The sequence below is a fragment of the Daktulosphaira vitifoliae genome, unplaced genomic scaffold (assembly GCF_025091365.1).
Source record: "Daktulosphaira vitifoliae isolate Bord-2020 unplaced genomic scaffold, ASM2509136v1 Scaffold_1, whole genome shotgun sequence".
Classification (NCBI taxonomy): Eukaryota; Metazoa; Arthropoda; class Insecta; order Hemiptera; family Phylloxeridae; genus Daktulosphaira; species Daktulosphaira vitifoliae.
The window spans coordinates 39,228,928-39,241,358 of NW_026099572.1; the positions used below are offsets into that span (position 1 = coordinate 39,228,928).

The 12,431-nt window shown below is 25.9% G+C and overlaps 1 protein-coding gene across 2 annotated transcripts in view; it reads left to right on the forward strand.

Annotated features, from left to right (window-relative positions):
- LOC126895393 (lachesin-like) overlaps positions 1-12,431 on the forward strand; it is a 96,361-nt gene that overhangs the window by 18,974 nt on the left and 64,956 nt on the right. For both annotated transcript variants that reach the window (XM_050667214.1, XM_050667213.1), the window contains exon 2: positions 377-466. In XM_050667214.1, coding sequence (XP_050523171.1) covers positions 377-466 — 90 coding nt within the window. The remainder of the gene's footprint in view (positions 1-376; positions 467-12,431) is intronic.

A 12,431-nucleotide genomic window follows, 5' to 3' on the forward strand; every position in this document is an offset into this window, starting at 1 on the left:
ATTTATTTTGAGAATAATTGAGTGGTTTATAATAAAAAATCACCGTATATAATTAAAAATATATAAAAATTTTGTATAATTTTTTAATTCCAAAAAGATTATCTTGTTTAAGCATCTTTGACTTCAAAGTATCGATTATTCATAAGTTATATAATGTGTTACTTTATTTATAATATTTATATTCATATCAAGTTAAACTTTATACTTGTAATTTGCATATTTAGTTTTAAAATAATAAACTACACTGATTTATGCCAAAATATCAGATGGTATGAATTTTGATGTAAAGCCTTCTTGCACGTAGTCTGATATATACGTTAAAATAATTATTTCTAATAATCATCGATGATAGTAATATTTAATTTTATTGTTGCAGAAGTATCTATAATCAGTATGAACAATTTGTACGTCAAAACAGCTTGTTTTTTAATGTCATTGAACTGTATCGATTTCATTAATTCTAATGGTAAGTTGAGTATATTTTTTACATTATGTCGAAGATTTTAGAGCAAATAAATTAATTTGCTTGAAATGTTTACGAAAGTATCCACATATTCGGATGTTTTGGATTCGTATAAGAGTATAGTCGTTGTAACTATACTGTTGGCTTAGCTTGTTTACAGTATGTTTTTGTATCAGTTGATTACTGATAGCATCAATGTTGTTTATCTTCCTTTTCTACACCGGCAATTTTCTGTTATGTTAATGAAAAGCTGAACGCCAAGAATGTTGCATAGAACAACAAAAATAAAAACCGGATATAAACAACAAACTGACAGTTGTTAACACGACAAAAACAACAAAAAATAAACAACATTGATGTTATCAATTATCAACTGATATAAAAACATACTGTAAACAAGTTAAGCCGACAGTATAGTTACAATCACGAACCTGTTACTTTCGTTTTGAAGATGGACTCTGCAACGAATCCGAAATGTCATCTTATAATTGAAAACGTAGATACATCTGTAAATATTTCAAGCAATACAACAATCTACGAAAGCTTTAACACATTAATATCAAATTATATTACTTTAGAGTAATAGTTATTTTATATAGGAAATCCCATATAAAATTCTATATAAAAATATATTTATATTTTTTAAATAGTATGGTTTCACTTGAAGTAATTATGTTGATATTAAATAAATAATAAAATAATTTAACTACAAATAATAACAAATTGATTAAAATTATAAATTCTTAATCTTACCACATATCATAAGTTAAAACGATTATTGTCTTAGCTCTACAATTAAAGATGTTGTGTAATGAGATTACTGAAATATTTGACAGACTGTATTCAAGCTATAATAACTATATTTAAAAGTTTATTTCTTATAATAGTGATATGTTGTTATTGAATTTTAATTTTAAAAACTAAACCAAATATCTTTATTCAGATCAATTTAAAATAAATGTGTGTCATATCCAAATTAATGCGAGGTAACACTTAAAATATTGTTTAATATTACCCAATGGGCTGTTTTGTAAAAATTAAAAATTATTTATACTTATTATACAGAATGATTCTACATATAATAATTCAAAATTCATTATTTTGTGGTTCGACATACCCTTTACTTCCTTATCAACTTAGGTATTACAATATTTTAAATTTAACCATCGCATGGTATATGATCAATTCAAATATCATCATCACCTTTATTCCAGCTATTTAAGGTCAAATCATTCATAATGATTTAACGGAAATTTACATCGGGTGTCGACCTGACGCAACTCCATTATAAGGCAATAAGTATGGGGGCAAAGTATGTGTCTGTTAAAGTCTCCGAATTGTCACCCATCCGGGAACTAGCTGTAAAATCGCAGTTGAACATTAAGTAAGGCTAAAGAAGCGACATAATAATTCACTGCGCCAAACTACACTTTCAATATAAAAAATTCTTTATGAATTATAAGTTGAGAGAAACATAAAAGAAACGTCTAATTTTAATTTTGTGTCTTATATTCTTCTCAATAACACCGTTCTTTTGCACAACTGCAAAAATTTAAGATCCTAAATAATTAAAACTTCCCACCGCTCCTATTTTCATCAATTAGCACTATATCGTCAACGAATATCATTTCCCATGGTACCTCTCCTTTTATTTCTCTAGTAATATCATTTAGCATTATTCAAAAAAAATTAAGAACTTAAAGTAAAACCATAGTGCATTCAAGCTCTTGACTTAAAATCTATTGTTATTCCGCCCACACTTTTTACATTGGTACAATTACCATCATGCATATCTTTTATTACATTAATCCATTATTAGCTTCGATGCGAAGCTTAGAAAATATTGGTTTTACTATGATGTGTTTTTTTTTTTTTTTTGTCTGTTACCACTTTTTCTCAGCTCTCACCGAACGGATTTCTTTCAACGATACGTCAAAAGATCACAAATCGTATCTAGTCGAAGACATTACTCCTTCAAAATTGAAAAAATTTCCCTCGTTCCCCGTAAATGGGGGAAACCTCCAAAAAAATTACAAATTTAAAAATCGCTAATTTTCGAAATTTTTTCAATTTTTTTTACTAAAAACTGCCGTAACTTTTTCAAAAATGAACATATCAATATAATTTTTTTTTTTATAGATGCTTGATGTCTTTACCTATTATTTGGTATATTTTTTTTGTAAATTTGACCTTTTTTCTGCCCACAGGGGGGGATTTAAAATGACAACTTTTTCACAAAAAATTAACTTTTTCAACTTAACTTTTGAAAATGTTCCGGAAGGTCTGACACTTTTATATATATCTTAAATTAAAGCTAATGTAATATACTTTAATTTGAAAAAAAAAAATTTGACCTCTGGACTTGTCTTCACGGCGAAAATGGCTACCGAATGCTATTTTCGTGTGAAAATTCTCGATTTTATTATTTATATTATATTTAACTTTATAATGCTATAACTTATTGAAAAGTTTATGGATCCACACAATTTTTTTATGAGAAATAATATTTTTTAATAAACCCTTTTTCATTCGACATACTTTATCTTAATCGAGATATTAATAAGGAACCAGCAGATCAAGTAGCTTTTGGAATAAAACACCAATTTTTTTAAAATTAAACACTATCTAAAGATTTGCATCGAAGCGTTTATTTTTGATAGTGATTTTAATCACTGTCAGATATCATTATACTTGATCCAACTATGCCACGTCACCACTGTGCCGCGACCCTCCTGTGCTGGGTTTTTTGGGACTCTTTTTCTTATTAAACCCATTTTTTAAACCTTTATCAGTACTCTATTCGACGCTCCTCCAAAACTATAATTACTATACACAATTTGTTCTTCTTTTTTCTATACTTTTTTATATAAACATAAATTTAAAATAAATGTCCAAAATTATTATTATTATTTTTTGACTAATTAAGTGATTCGTAGTAAATAAATTACTCTATATATTTTAACTGAAAAAAATGATCAAAATTTCAATTAAATTAAATTAATTTAAAATGTTTAAGTTTTTCGTGGGGTATTTCCTTGCTTTCTTAAGCATTTGATGCATAAATCAACAACAAAAACTTGTATTAATGCAAATCATGTATTTAAAAATTATTATAATTTGTTAGTTCCTTATTTGGATATTTTTTATTTGAAATCCAATAATTTTTATATCAAAATTTATAAAGTTCATACTAAATTGTTAGATATTTAATGTGCATTTTGGTTTTATGACATCTTTAAAAATTTATCACAGAAAGTATATATATAAAATATTTTTACTCCTTCCTAACAGTTATATCTTTAGTGCGCAAATATTATTATCATGCAGGCGTTTGATTCCTATACTTCCTCCTGAGGACGCCCTTTGTTTAATTTGTGCTGAATACATCAGAAATAAACATACTTAGATTATTATCTTGAAATGGTTATAGTTGGAAAGTTATAACAAATTTATGATAATAAATATTTATCTCATGGTACAATAGTTGTATAATTGTACAATGGTTATCGTGATTATTATTATAACAATAATGATTGCAATAATAACATTATGCAACTCGTTCATTCAAGTTTTCCCAATGGTGACATTCAAAATTTAGATGGCATGAATTTTTTTTGGTAATATATCCATTCTTTAGTAAATTTATATTTAAATATAAAAAGACTATAAATACATTGAAGATAAATTTTATTTTTAAGATAATTTTGAATGACTTGGAATAAATCCATTAACTATATAATAGATTAATATTTAATAGTATTGATCACTATCAATAAAAGATAATTGGATTAAATTACAGGTAATCATCCAATGATGTCCATTAAACGATTAGTTCTCACAATATATATATATGTTAAACTAAAATTAAATTATTAAAATTATCTTGTTTAAAAATTGTTATAGATTATACATTTTATTTACCTACTATACAATCTATTGTTTTTGCATTAATGTTCTGTTGTGAAATGACATAATAAAATTTTACCGGCTCACAAATAAAATTATATCTATTGCTTTTGTAGGGCTTATGATAAAAACTTCTATTAACAACTACCAAATACATTCATTATTAAACATTTTAATTGAACTGTGAAAATTAAAATACACATTACTTCCAAATACTAGCAAGTAAGGTAAAACAATAGGTTGAACATAGCTTTTTTTAATAGTAAGGTTTATTTTATTATCATTAAAAAATTAAACATCATATACATAACAATTTGAAAAAAAATTATAATAAAATTTTAATTTGTATAACAAAAAGAAAAAATTATTTTTGATGATAAATGTTCATCGTTTTTTTATTGCCAACATATATAGATTAGATTATTAACTTTATCTTTGTTAAATATAAAGTTGAATGATTTTTAGCTTTTATAGTATTGTATTTTTAGAATATTTACAGATATATGTTTAATAAAATGTATGTATAAGTATTAAAGGTCTTGAATTGAGCGAAAATTTGTTTCAACTGTACTGTGATAAAAATATATCAGTGCTCATAGTTTAAAATGGCTCATATGATTTTTTATCAGAAGATGTTATCGCAAAATTCGTTTGTGATAGTTAAATTATATGTTAACTATATAAAAATAAACTATTAATCCTGTGAATAGTTCATAATAAATTATTATTTTTAATTATATACTTAAATTTTCTTGTAAATTGTATACTTACACTATTAAAATAATTTTGTGTCAAATTATTTAAGTAATCGTATGATATTAATATAAAAGCGATAATAATTAAGATTTGAATTTGATATGTGTAAATATCACAATAAATAATTCACATATATTGACTTTTTTCTTTGGAAATTTGAAAATACAACATACTTAACAATTCAAAATTAACCCATTATACGGGATCGTTGAGTTTGCGTAAAATATTCATTCTACATAAGCCCTTTAAAGTTTTATGGTGATTATTATAAAACCACAATATCCTGCATGGTCGTTAGCAAGCCAAAAATCTACGTATAATTGCAATGTGGACACAGTCGCATATACAATACTTTATGTTGTAATCCTGTCGAGTGTAAAATAAAAACCCGTTGAAATGAGCTGATATTTATTGTTAAACAGTTATCTTTTTACTTTCCTAGTCATATAAAAAAAACATCATGTGTAATTTCATTGAAGTGTCGAGGTTATCCTGATATATTTTAGTATAACGACTCGATTACTGTATCCGAAGGAAAACTTTTACAAACGGTAGTGATAGGGATGAAAAATTATCATTTTCAAACACAAATGTTTTGTGTATGGTGATTTTTATGTTAGGTATATTTTTTTGGACTAAGGCCAAAGTACGAGAGACTCATAAAACACGTTGGTCAAACAAACAATAGATTTATAGAGGATTTTGAGTACAGAAAAAAAAATATCATTTTCACACGAAAAAAAATATTGCACCAAGCTAAAGCTTTTATGATTTTGTTATACTTTTCGGATACATATTTTTGCCGAAATATTTTGTTTAATTTGATATAATATTAAATAAAATTAGGAAAAAAAATGATCATATAAAAATATTTCTTTAACTTTTAATAAGTTTACAAATATTATGTTATGTAAATTTTATAGGTTGTAACGGTATTTATTTCAAAGACGTGGTTTCTCAGTATATAAGAGACATTACTATAGCCTTCATTAAATTAAGGTTTTAATATATGCATAAAAGCACTTCTGAATTTGGTTGTGAATCCAAATAGTGATGAAACGTAGCGTAATAATAATCATAAATATATTCATCCGATGCCACATCGGGGTTGTTAAAGCCATTAAAATGTAGATATATGCAATATTTCCTAAGACTGGGGATAATCCCAGTGCAGTAAATCTTGAAGGACCTGAACTATTGCGTTTAAGTGCAATAAATTTGGGCAATTATACTGGCTGCCGGTGAATGGCCGACACAAATCCAAACGGCAAGAGTATACAGGTCTAGCCAAAAGAAAAAAAGAAAAACTTAGAACTGTGAACGTGAAAAGAAAGAAAAAACAATATGATGGTCTTAATAGATTAAAAGAAAAACGACTATAGGCAAGATTTTCACATCAATTACTATTCACATTTCAAACGGATTTTAATTTAAAAGTTTAACTAGTTCAATTGCTTTTTAGATAAACTGAACATAAAATAATATAAGTATTATAATAAAGCACAAAAAGTTTACAAATATATCTTCTTTTAATAAATTTCAAAACAAAATAATTCATAATGAATTATAACATTTATAATATAATTTTTAAAACATACTAAATAATGTTGAAATACATGGATAATAAATTGAAGTATTATTCAGTTTTATCAAATTATTGAAACTGAAAGAATAAGTATATTTTATGAAACAGTTTTTCTATTTATTTTCAAATATTAATCTATATACTAATAAATATGACTGGTGTAATGATAAATTATGCGTAAACAGAAAGCTTGTATTTCTTCAAACATAATATAGTTGACTTCTGTTTTTAAACCACAAATGTAAATATACTTTGTCGGTCTTAAGTTTGAAACAAAAACATCTTAAATATATATCAAGAAATTTCAATTTTAAGAAAGTGGTAGATAATTTAATCATACTGAACACCATTTGCATTTTGAATAAAAATATTAGGTAATAATATTCGAAACATAGCTCAAAAATGTGTAGATATAGTATAGTTATTCAAGCATTACACCAGTACAAGCTGTACACACTCATGCTATATGCCTACTCCAAGTATTAAAATGCTTATAACTCAATAAATGCTTTTTCTAAAGTTAATGACTCATTAAAATTGTTTTCAGGGCAAGAGTTAAAGTATGTCGATTTTGAAATTTCGATAAAATAAAAGGATTATTGATTTATATATTAGCTTCGATGCGAAGCTGAGAAGGTATTGGTTTTACTATGATGTGTTTTTTTTGTTGTGCCTGTTACCACTTTTTCTCAGCTCTCACCGAACGGATTTCTTTCAACGATACGTCAAAAGATCACAAATCGTATCTAGTCGAAGACATTACCCTTCAAAATTGAAAAAATTTCCCTCGTTCCCCGTAAATGGGGGAAACCTCCAAAAAAATTACAAATTTAAAAATCGCTAATTTTCGAAATTTTTTCAATTTTTTTACTAAAAACTGCCGTAACTTTTTTTTTTTTATAAATGCTTGATGTCTTTACCTATCATTTGGTATATATTTTTTGTAAATTTGACTTTTTTTCTGCCCACAGGGGGGGATTTAAAATGACAACTTTTTCACAACAAATTAACTTTTTCAACTTAACTTTTGAAAATGTTCCGGAAGGTCTGACACTTTTATATATATCTTAAATTAAAGCTAATGTAATATACTTTAATTTGAAAAAAAAAAATTTGACCTCTGGACTTGTCTTCACGGCGAAAATGGCTACCGAATGCTATTTTCGTGTGAAAATTCTCGATTTTATTATTTATATTATATTTAACTTTATAATGCTATAACTTATTGAAAAGTTTATGGATCCACACAATTTTTTTATGAGAAATAATATTTTTTAATAAACCCTTTTTCATTCGACATACTTTATCTTAATCGAGATATTAATAAGGAACTAGCAGATCAAGTAGCTTTTGGAATAAAACACCAATTTTTTTTAAATTAAACACTATCTAAAGATTTGCATCGAAGCGTTTATTTTTGATAGTGATTTTAATCACTGTCAGATATCATTATATTTGATCCAACTATGCCACGTTACCACTGTGCCGCGACCCCCATGTGCTGGGTTTTTTTTTTAATGGATATAAATATTTAAAAATATAAGCTCTCAGCGTAGTCCAAAAATGAAAAAGTTATTAAAAAATAAAGACAACACAAAATATTTACTGGATCAAAAGTTTTTAAAAATGTCAAAAATTAGTCGGATAACCTGTATATTTAAAGAAATTACCCCAGAAAAACAAAAAAGTAGTGGTGTATCCTTGCAAGTTATTACCAAACTACTATCGAATAGTTACTTGGAGGCATACGGTCGGCTAGAATAGTAGTAGGCATGTTTGACGCTAGCCGGTTGCACGGAGGCATTCATCGCATTCTCTAGAATAAAAGCTGTAGGTGTAAAACTTTTTATTAATATTTTATTATTTTTTATTCTCTGGTCCCTTTAATTTGCATACGAGTTTTTTTGATCTTTTTGGTTTTTGCCTCGTATTAAATTTAATTGTTTTTTTCTATTAATAAAGTTCCCTTAATTTAACCTAATTATATAATGTAGAATTTTTTCAAAGTCTTTGTTTTTCTTTACACTGAATATGTAATTTCATAGATCACTTTCTTTTTATTTAATAGTTTTTTTATGTGTACAAATTTTTGAATATATTTTTATTTTATAATCAGATAAATTAACTTGTTTTTTTATCTTTTATGATTGGATATATAGAGTAATCGGTTTATCATAATCTACTGGATTACTCTCAAAATAGATACTATATTAAAAAAAAATTTTTATTTCTTATAGTTGAATATATTTTTTGATTTATCAACTAATAATTACACTTTATAGCATAAAGATGTATCAACTTTGTTTCTTTAAATGACAACATACGTATTTACCTAGTCATTACAGAAGTTATTAATCATTTGAAGTAATGACTGGATGTGAGGAGTGAGTGCTACTATTTTTGTCACTAGTTATTTGCTTACCGTACTCTTTGACCCGTCTAGGTATAAAAATAAGAACATTTTCTAAAATTCTGGTCTAAAATGTGTTATGGACAAATCATTCGCGTAATTAGATTATTTTCTATTTTATAAGCTATTAAGTATTAATGTTACCGTTTACAAAAATTAAGTTGATACCTCTTTAAGTTATAAGGGATGATTCTACAAAGTAATTATTAGCTGATAAATTAAGAAATATATGCAACTAAAAGAAATCAAAAAATTTTTTTCATATTGTATTTATTTTGAGAGTAATCAAGTGGTTTATGATAAACCGATCACTATGTATAATAAAGTTAGTTTGTGGATAATTTTCTTATATTTTTTAAAAGTTCTATTCTAGCCCTTTTTTATGACTTGCTGAATAGTTTGGCGACCCATTTTTTTCAATTTTCTAGGTGACATGAAAAGTACAAACTCCGCTGTGGCCAAAATTTAAAACTAATAATTTTTGTAACCTTTCAAGGTTTATCCATTTATTTGATTTTTATTTTTATTTATGTTATGTTACTTTCTTCTTATTATTATTTTTATAATCATATTTTGTTGGTTATACTTGTCATGCGAAGTATACAGTAAAAACAATAAATTTGTTGAGTCGCATTCATATCAATATACAGTTAAATTATAAAAAGAAATTACGTCTAACATTATGAATGGAAAGTATGATGAAATTTTCTAATTTAGTTAAGTTTGTCAGCATAAAAGTAAAAAGTTGAAGAATAATAGAAATAAAATTTGAATTTTCAAACTTCAACTAATTAAGTACAAAAATAAATTTATTTTGTAGTATAAAATACGAATTTTTATGAGTTAATTAGATTTATTTTCGCAATATGAAATTGTTTTGATAAGTATAATCAAAATTGAAGTTTTATACATTGAGTTAATAATTTAAATGTTGAAATTTTCTTTAACTTTTTCAAACAGTTGATACTAAACATTGTCAACATTATTAAATGGTATTCAACGAAAATCAGTAGCATTATTATAAAGTATAAATTCGTTTTTATTATATTAAAAAGTACATAAAAACAAAAGATAATAATAAAAACTACGAAATTGTATGAAAGTATTATATTTTATATTTATTTGAATTTAAGTTTTTAGATTCATAATCGAAAATTCGATGAAATATGAATATTTCTTAGTTTTCATTTATTTAATACTGTATTAAATTTAACAAAACTACCGTTATTTATTATTGCCGTCGTCATATAAAATTTTCTTGTAGTTTTTGCATGTTATTGTTTTGGGTTTGTTGCATATAATAGTTTTGGCAGGAAGTAATTTGAATAATTTGAGCTTTCGGAAAAGACTTGTTCTCAGTTTCCGGTTTTTAGTTTCAACGTCCTTTTCCTGTATTACAAAAGTCAGTGGTGAGAAAATTGTAGCCATATCATTGGCAAAGTTCTTCTCAAGTTATAATAATGGTACTAAACATTATTACTGTTATTATTTTGCACTTAATATCACATATGATATAAATACAAAAATTATCTTAGTTAAAATGAATTATTTTAGTTCTACATGAGTTTTATTCAATAATAATAATACAAGGATGATAAGAGATTCATCTGGAATGTGTTTTGAAAATATAATAATCAAGAATCTGAATTTCAAAAGTTAAAAGTTTAACCTCCGTTAATGACTCAGTCCATGTTCTTATTAATATTTTTATGCTTATAATAACTATGAAAATGACATAGCCCTTTGAAAGTGCATAATTCATTTTTTGAGCACGTTATCCAGTCGGGTTATCAGATGTCCGCCGTCGCACTCGTCAGTGTTGTTCAGTCGCTATGTTTGTCTTTTCCGGCGGTCGGTTGATAAGTCAGGTCAGGCGTTCAGTCCCGTGGACAGGTCGGCGACAATTTAAACCAGTTCACCTGTGACTTGCATTCACCGCACGAGCCACCGAATCATATATTCAAGTGTAAAGTGTCCACATTTATTTTTTAGGTACTTAGTATTTTTATAGCATTATTGTTACATTTAAAAGTAAAAACCCAGCACAGGGGGGTCGCGGCACAGTGGTGACGTGGAATAGTTGGATCAAGTATAATGATATCTGACAGTGATTAAAATCACTATCAAAAAAAAACGCTTCGATGCAAATCTTTAGATAGTGTTTAATTTTAAAAAATTGGTGGATTATTCCAAAAGCTTCATAAACTGCTAGTTCCTTATTAATATCCTGATTAAGACAAAGTATGTCGAATAAAAAAGAGATTATTAGAAAATAGTATTTCCCATAAAAAAATTATATTGATCAATACACTTTTCAATAAGTTATAGCATTATAATGTTAAAAATGTAAAAAATAAAATTGAGAATTTTCACACAATAATAGCATTTGGTAGCCATTTTCACCTTGAAGATAAAATAAAGTCCGAAATTTTTTTTTTCCATGATAAAGTATATTACATTAGCTTTAATTTAAGATATATATAAAAGTGTCAGACTTTCCGGAACACTTTCAAAATTTAAGTTGAAAAAGTCAATTTTTTGTGAAAAAGTTGTCATTTTGAATCCCCCCCTGTAGGCAGGTAAAAAGTCAGATTTATAAAAAAAATATACCAAATGATAGGTAAAGACATCATGCATCTACAAAAAAAAGAATTATATTGATCCATACATCTTTCGAGAAGTTATAGCATTATAAAGTTAAAAATATAAAAAAGAATTTTTTTACAAAAATCGTATTTTTTTTATTAAGTTTAATGTCTGTTTTCACCATGAAGATAAAATAAAGTCCGAAATTTTTTTTTACCATTATAAAGTATATTACATTAGCTTTAATTTAAGATATATATAAAAGTGTCAGACCTTCCGGAACACTTTCAAAAGTTACGTTGAAAAAGTTCTACTTTCTATATGCATTTTTATGTTTTGAATCCCCCCTGTATTTAGGGAAATGGTCCGATTTAAAAAAACAGTATGTCGAATGAAAGATCTATATAAATACTACTTGTAATTAATTAATTGTGTTATTTTTCAAACTGTCTAGTCCAAAATAATAATCCTAGAAAAAAAAAATAGAAATAATAATCATAATGTTTCAAAATAAAAATCTACTCAATTTTAAATAAAATCTTTAGTAGGTAAATCAAGACATTGGTGAATTATTGGTATAGAACTAAAACAAAAGCTTTTTCAGTAATTGCTCTCGTATTGTAAATTCTCTTCACCACACAATGCATTAATTTGAACTGTTATAATTTTAGCTTCGATGCGAAGCTGAGAAGGTATTGGTTTTACTAAGATGTGTTTTTTTTTTT